Source organism: Gasterosteus aculeatus, chromosome 20 (assembly GCF_964276395.1).
Source record: "Gasterosteus aculeatus chromosome 20, fGasAcu3.hap1.1, whole genome shotgun sequence".
NCBI lineage: Eukaryota > Metazoa > Chordata > Actinopteri > Perciformes > Gasterosteidae > Gasterosteus > Gasterosteus aculeatus.
Window position 1 is genome coordinate 838892 of NC_135707.1, and position 17266 is coordinate 856157.

Consider the following 17266-nt stretch of genomic DNA (forward strand, 5'->3'; position numbering starts at 1 on the left):
TGGTTTCACTGGGCTCACTGGCCCCATGTGGTTTTGATTTGAACATGTGAGAGCTCCTCTGGTGGAGACCGCTAAGAACCCTCATCTCTTCTTCTCCATTTTCCTCATCCTCTTCTTCTTGATAATCCTTCTTGCCCTTTATTTGTCTCCTTCTTCTGATGCTTCTTCTTCCTACGCTTTTACTTGTTCCTCCTCCTTATTTTCTGGTTCCTCTTCTTCCTCCTTTTCTTTTTCTTCTTCTTGTACCTCTCCTGTGATTCTCAGTGATGTGAATCAGGTCTGGGAGGTGGAGGTGGGTGGAGTAGTCGCCCCCCTGTCATCCACTGCTGAAGTGATTGACGTGTTTCGGTTCCTCTCCTCGGTCGCTCTCTGCTTGAGCTCCGTGTTTAACTCAATTTCAGCAGATATCGACATTGACTCCACCTGCGCCGTCGCTTCCTCTCGGCTGATCTTCAATATGGCCGACCTCCATAACGTTGTCAGGGAGGCGACGAGGCGCCGCGGGGAGTCGGGCTCCTGTGAACAAGCTCTCCGTGAGAACGTCTGAAAACGTTCCTCTGCTGACATCATTAACATTTAACTTCTCCCTGCGACAGATGTTGAGGGCCGGCGTCGCTGTGACAGACGGCGGGTTGATTAAGCAAACGGGACAAAGTGAAAACAGAGAAACGTTTATTCCTGTGGGGGGGGGGGGGGTCCCGTTAAGCGAGTGCATGAAGTAAATATAGCTTTGGAGATTCAAAATATGAATCTATTTAGATTAGAAAGTTTTAAATAAAACTTTAGGACCTGCCTGATTTTTTTTTATCCGGCCCTTAAAGGTGCATAAATTAAGTTGCCTCAACGTGGCGTCTTGGACCATCGAACCAGACCGTCACAGCCAACCGGGCGTTTGTGTGGTGGAACGCAGACTCATGTCTGCTGGTCGTTTTGCAGGTGTCGGCTGTGGATCCGGACCAAGAGGCCGACCAGACCGCCCTGCGCTACTCCCTCCATGGCCAGGGCGCCGGCGGCGAGTTCACTATTGACGAGCGCACTGGAAGAATCTTCGCTCAGCGGCGGCTGGACCGCGAGGAGCGCCCGGCCTGGAGGTTCCTCGTCCTCGCCACGGACGAAGGAGGGTCGGGACTCACGGGGTTCGCCGACGTGCTGTTGGAGGTCACGGACGTCAACGACAACGCGCCCTTCTTCCCGTGCCCGGCGCTGGAGGCGGACGGGTGTTTTGTTGGCCGGGTGGCCGAGAACTCGCCCGCCGGCACATCCGTCATGGAGATGCGCGCCGTGGACCTGGACATCCCCAACGAGGGCGAGGACGCCGCACTGACCTACAGCATCATCAAGAACGTCCGCAACGAGATCAACCTCGACCTGTTCTCCATCAACGCCAGCACGGGCACCATCCAGACGGTGCTGCGGTCGCTGGACAGGGAGGCGGAGGAGCGGTATCTGGTCGTGGTGGAGGCTCGGGATGCAGGCGGTCTGACGGGGACGGGGACGGCCACCATCACGGTTTCAGACGTCAATGATCACCCACCAGTCTTCACCCAGAGGCTCTACAGCGCTCAGGTGAGTCGACCAACCGTCGAACCTGGAACTGTAAACAGTATCTTGTGTTGACGGGCAGGACTCTTTGCCAATGTTTTACCAAAGGGGAACATGTGCTGCTAAACGGAAGAATTCAGGAGCACACAAAGACATTTAGGAGGACGGTGTTTTTTTTATTGTATTCGTTTAATTAACAAATGTTCTGCATATACTGCGCCTAAATGCAAAGGACATCTGTTGCCCGGCTGCTTTCATAGGCCTGTATGTTCTCCCTCTGCCGGCTCCAGTGGACGTTGAAGTCGTGGCCGTAGCCGGTTCGCTAAGGTTCTTCTCAGTTCTTCTGGTAGCTCGAAATCTTGTGAAGAAACTTCCAAATCCCCCTCACCTGATTCCTCTTTGTCTTCATCTGCTTTTCGCTTAAAATACAATGTGATGTTCTTCACTTTGATGTCTGCAATGTAAACTTCAAATCCAGCAGTTCCTGCTCATCCCAACATTATTTCAGCGAGGGGCCCATTGCAGAGAGACGGGAAAAGAGAGTTGTGACACTTCCTTCAGCCCGGAATTTCGAGACCGGCCCACTTTTTCCATCCTACAACGTTAGCCGAATAGTTACGTTGCTCATCGTTAGGCTTGCGTCTCTTTACCAGTTTAAAATAAATCGGTAAGCTCGGCACATTCGGCAGCATCCTCCTCCAATGTCTTTCTTTTGTTCAGCCCCTCCTGGTCTCCGTCCATCCTCCGTCAGAATGCGGAACGTGTGACGCCTCATTTAAGAGAAGATGGACTAACGTGACAAATGTCAGAAAATGTAATTCTCGACCGGCCCAGAAGTGAAGCGGCCCACCGGGATTCCCCCGTTTCCCCCGTTTCCCCCCCGGCCTGCCTCTGGCCCGTTGGTCGTGAATCGTTATGCAATTGTTTGGGCATTTAAGTAAATTGTGTATGTTGGGTTTACACATGTGGCTCAGTCGATAGTGAACACTCCACCGGGAAGGAAAGCAAAAGCTGAAGGTGTAAAAGTCATCATCTGGATTTTCTTCTCTGGTGTTCAGGTGACGGAGGACCTGGAGGTGAACAGCGAGGTCCTGGTAGTGTCCGCCACGGACGGAGACGAGGGAGAGAACGCTATGGTGACCTTCAGCATCGTTGGCGGCGACGAGGACCGGAAGTTCTTCGTGGAAACGGACAAGGTGAACCGTCGCGGCGTGATGAAACTCAAGAAGAAGGTGGACTTCGAGAAGCCCCGCGAGAGGACTTTCAATCTGACGCTGAAGGCCGAAGACGCCGATTTCTTCAGCCTGGCCCACTGTCTCGTTCAGGTGGAGGACACCAACGACCACGCGCCTGTCTTTCTGCCGCAATTCTATGAGTCGGCGGCCGTGTCTGAGGACGTTCCCGTGGGGACAATCGTTGCTCAGGTTACGGCTTCTGATCTGGACTCGGGCCAGAACGGACGCTTTTCCTACAGCATTTTGAAAGAGTCGGACCCCTACAGTCAGTTCCTGGTGGACCAGTCCGGTTGGGTGGTGGTGGCCAATTCCCTTGACAGGGAGAAAACCTCGCAGCACCGGATCGTGGTCCTCGCCACTGACGCCGGGGGCCCGCCCATGACCGGCACAGCCGTCGTCATGGTAACCGTACTGGACGTAAACGATAACGGGCCGGAGTTTGAGGTCCCCTACGGGCCGGTGGTTTGGGAGAACGCGCCTGCGCCGCAGGCGGTCAGGATGAACGAGACCTCCCTGCTCCTCCACGCCACCGACCAGGACGCCTCCGCCAACGGCGCGCCGATCTCCATACGGCTCCTCATGCTCACCTCGGACGCCACCAACTTCAACCTGACGGACTTTCGGAACGGCAGCGCGGCCGTCACCGCCCTCCGGACCTTCGACCGCGAGCGGCAGAAGGAGTACCGCCTCCCGATCCTCATGATTGACAGCGGCTCTCCTCCGATGAGCTCCACCGGCACGCTAACGGTCGTCATTGGCGATAGGAACGACCACCCTCACTCGCCAGGACACACCAACTTCATCGTCTACAGTTATGAGGGTGTGTGTGGGAACTCTACATAAGAGCCTAGAACCTGTGTTCAAATAATATAAACAATAGAGCAACAACAACAACAACAGCATCATATAATTACACAACCCCAAGAGACGTGTGTAGAACCACTGGTGAACTGGTGCTGGGCGGTATGGCCAAAGTCCAAATCGTGGTATTTAGAAAGATTCCATAGATACCGTACCGCCCAGGTCACAAACCAGAGCCATTTCCTTCCAATAAGTTTGAACCTGCTGTGATGATGTTCTGCCTGTATCCCAAACTCTCGTCTCATTCCACTTCCTTCCCGACAGGCGTCCTCCCGACGACGGCGCTCGGGCGAGTGCGATCCCACGACCTCGACGACTGGAGCGAGAAGGTGTACCGCTTCGAAGGAAAACCCTCCAGGTACTCTGATCCCAAGTAGGTCCAAACTGTGACGGAGGCCAGAGTGGGCGTGGGTGAGGATGTGGAGTAAAGGTGGAGATAATAACAAAGTGAGGAAGGTGTCAGTGTTCTTCGTGGGGAGAGTACTCACACTACGCTGCTACGCTGTACTAGTACACACAAGTATCCTTCTATCCATCATTGTAAATTGGCTTATTTGATCAAATTGCACTTTCTTGTTTCTTGATCTTCTGAGTTTGTATCATTGTGGTTGAGATGCACGTCAGATAAATGACATGTGATGTGATGTATACAGTATATATGTATATATAAAACAGTACAAGTATACATATATGTGTTTTACCTTTGAAAGGTGGTTCAGCCTGAACCAGACCTCGGGTCAGCTCAGCGTGAGGGAGGGGGCTCCTCCCGGCTCGTACCGCCTGCAGGTGCGCGTGTCGGACCCCACCTGGCCCTCCGTCACCTCCTCGGCTCGGGTGGAGGTGCGGGAGCTTCAGCCGGCGGCGCTGAGGAACGCCGCCTCTCTGCGCCTCCTCAGTGAGTGGTTGCCACGGTAACGGTAATCGACGGGGGCTGGATCCCCCGAGGCTCCGCCTCCCTCTTCTTCTCTCTCTGTGCTTCCTTCCTTCCTTCTTTCCTTTACTACTTTCTTCTTCCCTTCTTTTCTTCCCTCGTTCCTGCTCTTTCCTTCCTGTTTCAGTTGTCTTTCCTTCACTTGTTCCCTTCTCCTCCTTCTCAGCCGTTCTCATACATGATCGTCATTATGTCGCCTCCTCCAGATGTGTCGGTGGAGGAGTTCTTTGGGGGGGGGGCGGCGGAGGAGAGCCTCTTCTCTCGTCTCGGTCGCTCTTTGGCTGAACTCCTTCAGACTTCGCCGGCCAACGTGCAGATCTTCTCTGCGGGCGGCGCCGGGCGGCGAGGGGGGGGCGAGGCGCTGGCCGTGTGGTTCTGGGCTCGTGCCCCCGCCCCCTACAGGAAGGAAAAGCTGCTCGGCATTGTGGCGGCGAGCAGAGCGCAGGTGAGGAGCTTCTCTCTTGAGTCAACGTGCTTTGATACAGTGTCTCAAACTGTGGGGCGCGACCCTCTAGTAGGTCGCATGGGAAACATTCGGAATTATTTTATTTCAAGAACTACAGTATAATGAGAACTACCCATAATACAAATGTACAAAGTACACAGACCGATTTCTCCTCCCAAAACTAAAAACAGACCAAACTCCACACTGATAAATAAAGAGGACGTAACGGGTTAATTACAGACACAATAAACCGACAGATGTTTGTGATGTTTTGAACAAATATAACCTTATTTGCATTGTTCTAACAAGATAGTTTTACATTTCATTTGTTTTCTTCTGATGGAGCATTCTGGTTTACTTATTTGTTCTTATTACATTATTTGAAAAAGCCTAAATGGAGGAGTAACAAAAGGACATTTCTATAAAAAAACTCGTACAAACTCTTTGGGTTGGAACATTTTTCTTCCTCTAAAGTGAGTCGTGACATAAAAGATGTTTGAGAATTACTGCTTTAATAAGAAAGTGATTCATAATGGTAGAGATGTTAAGGGATTGTTTCCTCAACAAGAACACAGAACTTTATTTTAATATCTAGGATTAATCTCAAAGTTCATGTCTAGTTATATAACAAGTAATAAGAGTAGTAAAAGTAACAAAATATCTTCAGTTTTAGGAAAACATTGTGAAATATTGATTTTGTTTTAAAAAAATATCCTGAAATAATTTTTTTGTTTTATGAAAAGTATTATCAATATCAAATGTTTCGATGCGTTTACAAAAGAAAGATATAAACATTTTGAAAACTGTTGTTTATTTCGTTAGAATAACAAAAAGGTTCTTGACAAATGTTAATTATTATTATTTGTTATCATGGTCTCTGTGTCACTGCTTCCTGCTCTGACTTCAGCTTCATGCTATGCTCGCTATGCTGTGCTAACCCCCCCCATCAGCTGGAGGCCACGCTGGGCGTGTCCATCTCCCAGGTGGGCGTGGACGAGTGTCCCTTCACCGACTGCAGCCGGTCCGGAGGCTGCAGCACCGACGTTTCCTTCGGTCCGGTCCCCGTGGCGCTCGGCGCCGGATCCGCCGCGCTGGTGTCGCTGCCGGCCTCGGTGGCGGCGCGGTGCGGCTGCCGCGGGCGGGAGGCCGCCCACCTGCCGTGCTCCTCCTACCCCAACAGCCCCTGCCGCAACGGGGGGGCCTGCCGGGACGGCCCGCTGGGGTACAGGTACGAGTCCGGGAACAGCCTGCGTTTATTTCCACGGTTCCACCGAGATGCAAAACTGCTTTTGACAATAAAAACTTTGTTGTTTGTTGTTTGAGCAAGAAAAGTGATCAAAATATTACGTTTTAGGAAAATATATATATTTAGTTTCAGGGATTTATCGTTTGTACATATAAACCTTTAAAATGATTCCTAATGATGAGTTTACATGGATGATGACAGTAAATACCCCCCCAGGTGTAATTGCCCTCCCATGTTCGACGGGCCCGAGTGCCAGCAGACCAAACGCAGCTTCGGCGGCGGGGGCTACGCCTGGTTCCCTCCCATCATGCCTTGCTTTCACAGCCACATCTCGCTGGAGTTCCTGGCCGAGTCGGCCAATGGGCTGCTGCTGTACGACGGGCCGCTAGGCCCCGCCCACTCCGCCGAGCAGGAGGACTTCATCGCCATCGGTTGGTCCTTGTCTTTTATTATCAAGTTATTTATTTATTAAAGACAATTTTTAACTGTGATTTGATGATTATTGTTACTAAATAACTGCAAAATGTCTGAATGAATCGAAGAGCAGAGGTTTCCATCTGGAGCCAAAACACACACTCACACATTCCTCCTCCTCCTTCGGCTCCTCCTCTTTCTGCTCCTCCTCCTTCTCTTTCTGCTCCTCCTCCCTGCAGAGTTGAGGAACGGCGTTCCGGCGCTGAGCATCAACCACGGGTCGGGGTCGCTGACCCTGCAGCTGCCGCCCCGATCCACCGTTACTGACCGCCGCTGGCATCGGCTCGACGTGGTCAGCGACGGGAAGGTGGGAGGAGCTAAATAATTACAATAACAGATACATTTTACTGTCGTCTGGATTTTCATTTCAAAACAAAAGTTGAATATATAAAAGTTTGTATAAATGTTCTATGTATAGTTATAGTTTCACAGAGACACTCAGAACTGAATGTTTTTGAAAACTATTAATTTTTATTTATGGAGAGATTTTAAATGAACTTGAAGAAGAAACCGTGATGTGTTTAAGGGCCGTTGGAAAGATGAAGGTCTCAGTGTGCGTGTGTGCCTTTGTGTTTGCACGCAGGCCGTCCAGCTGATCCTGGACCAGTGTGGGGGGGCGGCGGGTAACGAGCTGGAGGCCGGGGGGGGGGACAGTCAGGAGACAGACGAGTCCAGCTGCAGAGCTGCAGGAGAGACGCCAGGAGACCAGAGGTGAGAACCTGGAGGACCTGGAATGAACATCTAACAAGCATTCAGCCAAGAGACTTGACCAACTCCTCCTCCTCCTCCTCCTCCTCCTCTCATTTGTTATAATTGTTCTCCTTCTCTTCTCATCTTACTGTCTGTTCCTCCTCTTCCTCCTCCTCTTCCTCCTCCTCAGGTATCTCAATGTCGTCCAGCCTCTTCAGTTGGGAGGAATAAAGGAAACGTCTCCTCATCAGCGTTACCGCGGCTTCACCGGCTGCATCCGCAACCTGGTGGTGGACAGTCAGGTGTGTGTGTGTGTGTGTGTGTGTGTGTGTGTGTTTAAGTAAAATAAATGAGTACATCACTGACCCCCCCAGGTGTACGACCTGGCGTCTCCTGGTGAGAGCGTGGACAGTGCGCCGGGCTGCCGGCTCACGGACGCCGTCTGCCTGACGGCAGCTGGACCGTCCTGCGGCGCTCACTCCTCCTGCGTCGCCTCCTGGGGCTCCTTCAGCTGTGTGTGTGAGGCGGGGTACTCCGGACCCCACTGTGACACCAGTGAGTATGTGTGTGTGTGTGTCTGCCTCACGTTACATCCGTCCTCCTCTTCCTCCTCTTCATCCTCCTCCCCCTCCTCCTCCTCAGCTGTCCCAGAGTTCTCCTTCTCCTCGGGCAGCGCGGTGCGTTTTCAGCTCAGAGGAGGCGGCAGCTCTCGCCGCTCGGACGTGCGGCTCCTCCTCCGGACCCGGTCCTCCTCGGGCTCGCTGCTCTCCGTGGCGTCCCGGGAGTCCGGCGAGTACATCGTCCTGGAGGTCAGTAGTCCACCGCTGGCCGACCTTTGACCTCCCACGTTTCTCAGCACTGAGACTCGTTCTCCTTCCCCTCAGATCGCAGAGGGCCTCCTCTCCGTCCGCGCCGACCTCGGCGACGGCGCGCGCGTCTTGCGCCTCCCCGGCCAGCGGGTGGACGTCGGCCAATGGGTGCAGGTCAGCCTGGGTCGCCACGACAACCTGTTCACGCTGAGGCTGGAGCAAGGCGGGGGCTCGCGGGAGGCGCAGGCCCGGCTGGGGAGCCGGCGGGAGATCGTGGTTCAACCGACCAGCGTGACAGTCGGCAACGAGCCCAACGCAGGAGGCCAGGCCGACTTTCAGGGTGAGGTCTTCATCCTCCTCCTCCTCCTCCTCCTCCTCCTCCTCTTCCTCCTCATCCTCCTCCTCCTCCTCTTCATCCTCCTCCTCCTCCTCCTCCTCTTCCTCCTCATCCTCCTCCCCCTCTATGATTTGTATTATCAATGACAAACCAAACCTTTCCTCCCCCTGGCAGGTTGTCTGCGGGACGTTCGTTTTAACGCTCAGGTGCTGCCTCTGGACGGGCGGAGCCAGGACTCGGTGGCGGTGCTGGAGAGGCGGGGCGTCACCTCAGGGTGCTCCAGCGACGCCTGCGCCGGCCAGCCGTGCAGCAGCCCGCTGCGCTGCGTCGACCTGTGGAGGAAGCACCAGTGCAAGTAAGAGACGCGGCGGACGCGGTCGCCATGGCGACATCACTCGTTGGTTTGTCAACCATTTGAAACATTCGCCTTCGCCATCTCACGTAGACTCAAGTTTGCAGTGTTTACTGAGGGAATCAAGAGAGAAGAAGAGTCCGTAGTGTCGCCCCCTGCTGGTCACTACAAAGAATGACCCATAAAGCTCTGACTTTGCTTTAATGAACTGCTGGTTTCGTTCTGATGTCACTGACCCCTCCATTTCCCAGGTGCCCCGGCGGCCAGGTGACGGTGACGGAGGACTCCGGGCAGCAGCGCTGCGTGCCGTCGCCCTGCGGCGCTTCATCCTGCCGCAATGGCGCCGTCTGCCAGGCGCTGACGGCCGACAGCTACCGCTGCCGCTGCCAGGACGGCTTCAGCGGCCAGCGCTGTGAGCTGGGGCAGGTCAAAGGTCACCGGCTGGCTGCCCTCAGCCCCAGCTCCATCCTGGCCATCAGCATGTGTCTGCTCGTCTTCTTCGGTAGGTAACTTGCCCGCTTGCTTCCAGTGCCCACCCCCGTCCACCCCGTCCCCCCCGTCCCCCCCGACCCCCCCGTCCACCCCGTCCCCCCCGTCCACCCCGTCCACCCCGTCCCCCCTGTCCACCCCGTTCCCCCCGTCCACCCCGTCCACCCCGTCCCCCCCGTCCCCCCCTGTCCACCCCGTTCCCCCCGTCCACCCCGTCCACCCCGTCCCCCCCGTCCCCCCCTGTCCACCCCGACCCCCCCGTCCCCCCTGTCCACCCCGTCCCCCCCGTCCACCCCGTCCCCCCCTGTCCACCCCGACCCCCCACGATGAGGGTAAATGTTGAAGATCGTCCTTCCATTGTGTTTTTAATAAACCTGCTAAAGGACACTACAGGAAGGAACTGAAATCTGTGTGTGCGTGTGTGTGTCTGTGTGTGTGCGTGCGTGTGTGCGTGTGTGTGTGTGTGTGCGTGTGTGTGTGTGCGTGCGCGTGTGTGTGCAGCCGTGCTGGTGGCGGTGACGGTGTGGAACCAGAAAGGAAGCCGTAACAAGTTCAGGAAGCGAGGAGTTTATCACATCCCCGCCGAGCACGAGAGCTGGGAGGACATCCGAGAAAACATCCTGAACTACAACGAGGAGGGGGGGGGCGAGCAGGACCAGGTACACACTCACACACACACACACACACACACACACACACACGATTACAAATAAATAAAAGCAGAGACTGAAACCAGAACATTATCTCAATCAGGTTGTTTCTATGTGGGAACTGTTTATTTCTTTGTTTGGTGCAAATAGATAAAAACAGAACCTGCATTTATTTTATTGCAACCTAACAACTATTTCATCATCTTTATTACACATAACTAAGTTGTTTCTTTTAAAGACACCTTTATCTGAAAACGTTGTCCTCCCGTAATGAACAGTAATTAACGCGTGTTGCTGAACTTTTGTAATGACCTCATTTCAATTCAATTCAATTAATCTTATTTTGTAGAGCCCAAAATCGCAAATTACAAATTTGCCTCAGTGGGTTTTACAGTCTGTACACATGTGACATCCTCCATCACATAGAACCACCATCAGATAGAACCACCATCAGATAGAACCACCATCAGATAGAACCACCATCACATAGAACCACCATCAGATAGAACCACCATCACATAGAACCACTGTCAGATAGAACCACCATCACAAAGAACCACCATCACATAGAACCACCATCACATAGAACCACCATCACATAGAACCACCATCACATAGAACCACCATCACAAAGAACCACCATCACAAAGAACCACCATCAGATAGAACCACCATCAGATAGAAACACCATCAGATAGAACCACCATCACATAGAACCACCATCACATAGAACCCCATCACATAGAACCACCATCACAAAGAACCACCATCAGATAGAACCACCATCAGATAGAACCACCATCACATAGAACCACCGTCAGATAGAACCACCGTCAGATAGAACAACCATCACATAGAACCACCATCACATAGAACCACCATCACATAGAACCACTATCAGATAGAACCACCATCACATAGAACCACCATCAGATAGAACCACCATCACATAGAACCACTGTCAGATAGAACCACCATCACAAAGAACCACCATCACATAGAACCACCATCACATAGAACCACCATCACATAGAACCACCATCACAAAGAACCACCATCACAAAGAACCACCATCAGATAGAACCACCATCACATAGAACCACCATCAGATAGAAACACCATCAGATAGAACCACCATCACATAGAACCGCCATCAGATAGAACCACCATCAGATAGAACCACCATCACATAGAACCACAGTCAGATAGAACCACCATCACATAGAACCACCGTCAGATAGAACCACCATCACATAGAACCACCGTCAGATAGAACCACCATCACATAGAACCACCGTCAGATAGAACCACCATCACAAAGAACCACCATCAGATAGAACAACCATCACATAGAACCACCATCACATAGAACCACCATCACAAAGAACCACCATCAGATAGAAACACCATCAGATAGAACCACCATCACATAGAACCACCATCACATAGAACCACCATCACAAAGAACCACCGTCAAAAAACTCCCGGAAAGAAGCTGAATTAGTGATGTGCATTAATAAAACGTGGATTATTGTAGAAGGAGAGCGTGAGAGAGGAGCTCGGTGTCTCCTAAGAATTCCCCTGGCATTCTAAGCCTATAGCACCTTAACTAAGGGCTGGTCCGGGCTGACCTGAGCCAGCCCTAACTATGGGCACAATCAAAGAGGAACGTTTTAAGTTTTACTTTGAAAGAGCTGACCGAATCTGCCCCCCGGACTGAAAGTGGAACCTGGTTCCACAAAAGAGGAGCTTGATAACTGAAGGCATTTGACCTCCGTATGTGACACAGATACAGATACGAGACACAGATCTGATCATTAAAAGGTTGTGTGTTCTCTCCCTCCTTGCTTCCTTGCATCCTTTCCTATCCAGAACGGGTATGACATCACCGAGCTGAAGCGCCCGCTGTGCTCCAGCCTGTCTCAGTCCTCCTCCTGCACCACGGCGCCGCTCATCAAGTCCTCCCCCGGCTCCCAGGAGGAGGTGCACCCGCCCGGCTCCTCTTGCAGCTCCGGAGCTCCCTACCTCAGCATCCCGCACCACCTCCACCAGCACCACCTCCAGCACCTCCAGCACACTGCCGGCTGCCACGGCGACGCCCCTTCGGGGCCGCCCCCCCGCGTGGACTTTAAAAGCTACGTGGCGCGAATCATCTGGGAGGCGGACAAGGACGGTGAGGCGCTGCCGGTGGACGCCTACCACGTGTGGTGCGTGGAGGGCTCGGGGTCGGCGGTGGGAAGCCTCAGCTCGCTGGGGTCGGCCGCATCGCGCAGGAAGGCCCTCATCAGGGACCAGGAGGAGGAGGAGGAGGAGGAGGGGGAGGGGGAGGGGCCGGGGGGGTCGGCCTGCGACCGGCTTTCGCAGTGGGGCCCAAAGTTCACAGCGCTGAGCGAGATGTACGACCGGCCCCCGCTGGCCCTCGCGTACAGGGACGCCGTGGCCTGCGTCCAAAGGAGCAGCAGCCAAGAGCGCCTGCCCAACCACCACTAGGGGGCGCCACACTGCGCTAACACCGCTAACAGACAATTAACACCTTGCTAACACACAGCTAAGAACTAAATGTTTCCGCAGCATGTTGACATTCCTTTCAGCTCTCCTTCGTTGGAGAAACCAAAGTCAACCGTTTAAAGAATCCAACGCACAACGAGCGTCAAATCGCACAAACCTCCAGACAATCACCCCGTCAGCTGTTGGCGGCGGCTCTTCTTCCTTCATGCGGCTCAATCAGGATTCTTCAGGTGGAGAAAACAAGCTGCAGGACAGAAGCAGTTATTTATTTTGTCACAAGGACTTCCAGAGCAAAAGTTTCCATTTTTCTGAGGAATGTCATGTCATTTGCTAACAGCAACGACATCGAGGCCTCTGTACGAATCTCACAAGGAGAACATTAAGAGCATTTTAATCTGCTAACCCACGCACCCCCTCACAGTTTGACCTTTGACCCATCCTCAAAAACTCACCGCACAAAGAAAAAACAGAAATCCTCCAATGGAAAAACTTTTCTTCAGAACTTTCCCGTCGTTGTCGCGTTGACCGACCAACAACCTGCTTTGTTTCCTCTTTTCAAACTTCCTGTTGCACCAGCGGAATCAGACGAGGACCCACGAGTCCCTTTACTGGTAAAATGGACAATGCAGCGTGTATAATAATGGTTTTCAGATGAGAGAATATATTTATACTCTTGTAGGAACGTGGTGTCGGCATGTCGTTGTTCACTTTGAGGGGTTTTTAAATTCTTCACGAAGTCTTTAGCTGTTTTTGGATGTTAAAGTTGACACGAGTTCATTTAGATTTCAACTCTAGAGAAGCTAAATGCTAAATGCTAAACTGAACCACAGACCTCTTATTTTTGCTGAAATCAATGTATACTAGAAAAGTATTTTAATTCTGCATATAGTGGTATAAAGTGACTGCCTTTCATTGGTGGAAACAGATATTTCTATTACTTTTTACTATTCACCTTTTGGTGGAACCTTATTTCGGAAAAATCTACAATAGTCAACGGCTAGGGAACTTAATCCTGTGTAAATTGTACCATAAATTACACATTAATGTGAAAGACGGACCATGTAAAAATGTCATAAGTAACTATCACAGATACTACGACGTCTGTGACTGCTAACTAAGCTAGTTAGCTAAACGACGTTACATTTTAACGTAGCTAAGTTAGCTAAATAAAGTTACATTTGGAGTAAAGCGTAGTGATGTGAACCGTAGTGGTTTAAAACAGAACAAGTTATCCGGCCTCTTTGTGTTTCATCCAGTGACTCTTTTTGATTGGTCCAGCACAAGGAGGCGGGGCCTAAACACTATTTGCAAACATAAACTTCCAATTAGCAAACACAACGTTAGCACTAATTGCTAGCATGCACATTTCCCAGCTTTCATGTCTCAATAAAAGAGTCTCTAGTGGCCTCTTACCGACCCGTAACAATGACAGCTATTAGCATTAGCAATTAGCACTAGTTATATTACTATAACGGTAAATAAAGTTATTAATTAATAACTAAACTGTTTAGGAAACACAAAACAGACTTCAGTTTTAATCACAGCGTTGCAGAATATTTGGGCTCTTTATGCTGATATTGTTCTGTTTGTTTCAGTATTTCAAACACATTGTTTTATCAGTTATATTTTATTTCTATAATCTGAAACAAATGATGACTAAATAAGTAAAGACGAGTTGATCTCAGATTGATTCCCATGTTTTAGGAAGAAGACTTTTTATACAAACATTGATCCAAACAAGCAGAACCAGAGGAAGAAAGGTGCAGCATCAGCTGCTGTTGACGTGGTTCTGGACTCCCGGTTCTTCTCGGCTCGGCATGACGTTGTCACACCGCCTGATGAATGTAGTTTTTATACAGTCAGTTTATTATCTACTGGGATTTGATGAAAAGAGTCTTTACTTGAGCGTAACTCAATCCTACGATGACAAAATGACAAAGAAATCCAGATGTTTTGATGATGTTTGTTTTTATCTCACTTCAGGTCAGTCAGTCGGACAGTTTTTCAAAATAAAAACCCTGAAAATCAGGAATCAGGAAACATTTATTAGCCAAAATGTGTCAAACATACAAGGAATTTGTCTTGGCGGTTAGTGCGCGACAGTAGACAGACAAGACAACAGTGCACAGGTAATAAAATAAAGTGGAATGAAATGCTAGTGCAATGGGTTAGTAGAATAAGGCTAAGGCTATGGGTTAGTATAAAACAAGGGAATAAAGTTAAAAAATGTTAAGTATTAAAAAGTTTTAAAGAAAAGTATTAAGCATAAAGTGCACTAACGAACAAGTAACAGACAAGAGACAAAGTGACAAGTGACAAAGTGATGAATAACAGTTATAGTGGCATGTGCAGTATGAGGGGGAGTGACCGGTGGAGTGTTATAGTCAGGCAGTGGGGGACCGGCTCTGTTGATGAGCCCGACTGCCGAAACTGTTTGTGTGGCGGGAGGTCTTAGTCCTGATGGACCTCAGCCTCCTGCCAGATGGAAGGGACACAAACAGGTTTTGTCCGGGGTGAGAGGGGTCGGCCGCGATCTTTTTAGCTCGCTTCAGAGACCTGGAAGCGAACGAGTCCTCCAGGGACGGCAGATTGCAGCCGATCAGCCTCTCTGCAGAGCGGATGACACGCTGCAGCCTGCCCTTGTCCTTGGCTGTGGCTGCAGCGTACCAGACGGTGATGGAGGAGCAGAGGATGGACTCCATGATGGCCGTGTAGAAGTGGACCATCATCGTCTTTGGCAGGTTGAATTTCTTCAGCTGCCTCAGGAAGAACAACCTCTGCTGAGCCTTCTTGGTGATGGAGCTGATGTTCAGCTCCCACTTGAGGTCCTGGTGATGATGGAGCCCAGGAAAACGGAAGGAATCCACAATAGTGACGGGGGAGTCACACAGGGTGATGGGGGAGGGTGGGGCTCTGTTCCGCCGGAACTCCACAACCATCTCCACTGTCTTTAGAGCGTTGAGCTCCAGGTTGTTCTGGCTGCACCACGACACCAGATGGTCAGACTCCCACCTGTAGGCGGACTCATCCCCACCAGAGATCAGTCCAATGAGGGTGGTGTCAGCCGCAAACTTCAGGAGCTTGACGGACTGGTGGCTGGAGGTGCAGCTGTTGGTGTACAGGGAGAAGAGCAGAGGGGAAAGAACGCAGCCTTGGGGGGAACCGGTGCTGATGGTCCGAGAGGCTGAGACACGTTTCCCCAGCTTCACGTGCTGCTTCCTGTCAGACAGGAAGTCTGTGCTCCACTTGCAGGTGGAGTCGGGCGGTGCAGCTGGGAGAGTTTGTCCTGCAGCAGAGACGGGATGATGGTGTTGAAAGCAGAGCTGATAAACAATTGTACTCAAAGCTATGCATCCAAACGGAACAACACAGGCGTCTTTTTCTAAACCATGTGAAGCTTTGACGTGTGTGTGTGTGTGTGTTTGCCTCGTTGTGCGATCTGTTGATCGATGTGGACGTTTTATAAAATCCTACCATGGAATATTCCTTTTGTACATGACTTCTAATAAAAACTGCTTTTCCCCTAGAAGATGCTGGTTGGTTTGGTTCCGTGCAGAATGCTCACAAACACAATACAATCACCCTGAATTACACAAATCCACAGTTATTAGATCCACAGCGTCACAACAAACACGAGCTCATCAGACGCCTGAAGGACCCCCCCTCACCTGGAGACCTCATCGAGTGAGCAGGACCACACTGCCTCCTCCCGTCCTTTAGAGTCTGGACCTGTGTACTGACCTCAGACCAGAGAGTGACCTCTTACCCCAAACCCCCCCACCATCAGTCCACCTCTCAATGACAGATTGAACAGACTCGAGATCCTGCACTGTTCATTATGTCACATTACAGTCCATCCGGAAAGTATTCACAGCGCTTCACTTTGTCTACGTTTTGTTATGTTACAGCCTTATTCCAAAATGGATTAAATTTATTATTTTCCTCAACATTCTACACACAACAACCCATAATGACAAAGTGAAAACTGTGTTTTGCAAATTTTTGCAAATCAGTTAAAAATAAAGAAGGAAAACATAACAGGTACATAAGTATTCAGAGGCTTTGCTCTATACTTTGTTGAGGCTGTAATTGCTGCCAAAGGTGCTTCAAGTCTTTCCACAAGCGTGGCACACCTATTTCTGGGCAGTTTCTCCCATTATTCTTTGCAGAACCTCTCAAGTTCCATCAGGTTGGATGGGGAGCGTCGGTGCACAGCCATTTTCAGATCTCTCCAGAGATGTTCAATGGGGTTCAAGTCAGGGCTCTGGCTGGGTCACTCAAGGACATTCACAGAGTTGTGCCGAAGCCACTCCTTTGTTATCTTGGCTGTGTGCTTCAGGTCGTTGTCCTGTTGGAAGATGAACCGTCGCCCCAGTCTGAGGTCCAGAGCGTTTTGGAGCATGTTTTCATCGAGGATGTCTCTGTACATCGCTGCATTCATCTTTCCCTCAATCCTGACGAGTCTCCCAGTTCCTCCCGCTGAAAAACATCCCACAGCATGATGCTGCCACCACCATGCTTCACTGTAGGGATGGTATTGGTCAGGTGATGAGCAGTGCCTGGTTTCCTCCAGACATGTCGCTTGGCATTCAGGCCAAAGAGTTCAATCTTTGTTTCATCAGACCAGAGAATTTTGTTTCTCATGGTCTGAGAGTCCTTCAGGCGGGCTGTCATGTGCTTTTTACTGAGGAGTGGCT

At 50.9% G+C, this 17266-nt stretch overlaps 1 protein-coding gene across 1 annotated transcript in view; it reads left to right on the top strand.

Moving 5' to 3' along the window:
• LOC120813273 (neural-cadherin) overlaps positions 1-16098 on the top strand; it is a 53024-nt gene extending 36926 nt beyond the window's left edge. The window contains exons 18-34 of the mRNA XM_078094285.1: positions 937-1566; positions 2601-3597; positions 3903-3996; positions 4349-4533; positions 4776-5014; positions 5965-6242; positions 6477-6691; positions 6914-7041; positions 7318-7445; positions 7615-7726; positions 7799-7979; positions 8067-8233; positions 8309-8573; positions 8745-8925; positions 9174-9424; positions 9913-10070; positions 11934-16098. Coding sequence (XP_077950411.1) covers positions 937-1566; positions 2601-3597; positions 3903-3996; positions 4349-4533; positions 4776-5014; positions 5965-6242; positions 6477-6691; positions 6914-7041; positions 7318-7445; positions 7615-7726; positions 7799-7979; positions 8067-8233; positions 8309-8573; positions 8745-8925; positions 9174-9424; positions 9913-10070; positions 11934-12551 — 4827 coding nt within the window. The 3' untranslated portion in view covers positions 12552-16098. The remainder of the gene's footprint in view (positions 1-936; positions 1567-2600; positions 3598-3902; positions 3997-4348; positions 4534-4775; positions 5015-5964; positions 6243-6476; positions 6692-6913; positions 7042-7317; positions 7446-7614; positions 7727-7798; positions 7980-8066; positions 8234-8308; positions 8574-8744; positions 8926-9173; positions 9425-9912; positions 10071-11933) is intronic.
• Positions 16099-17266: the final 1168 nt, after the last annotated feature.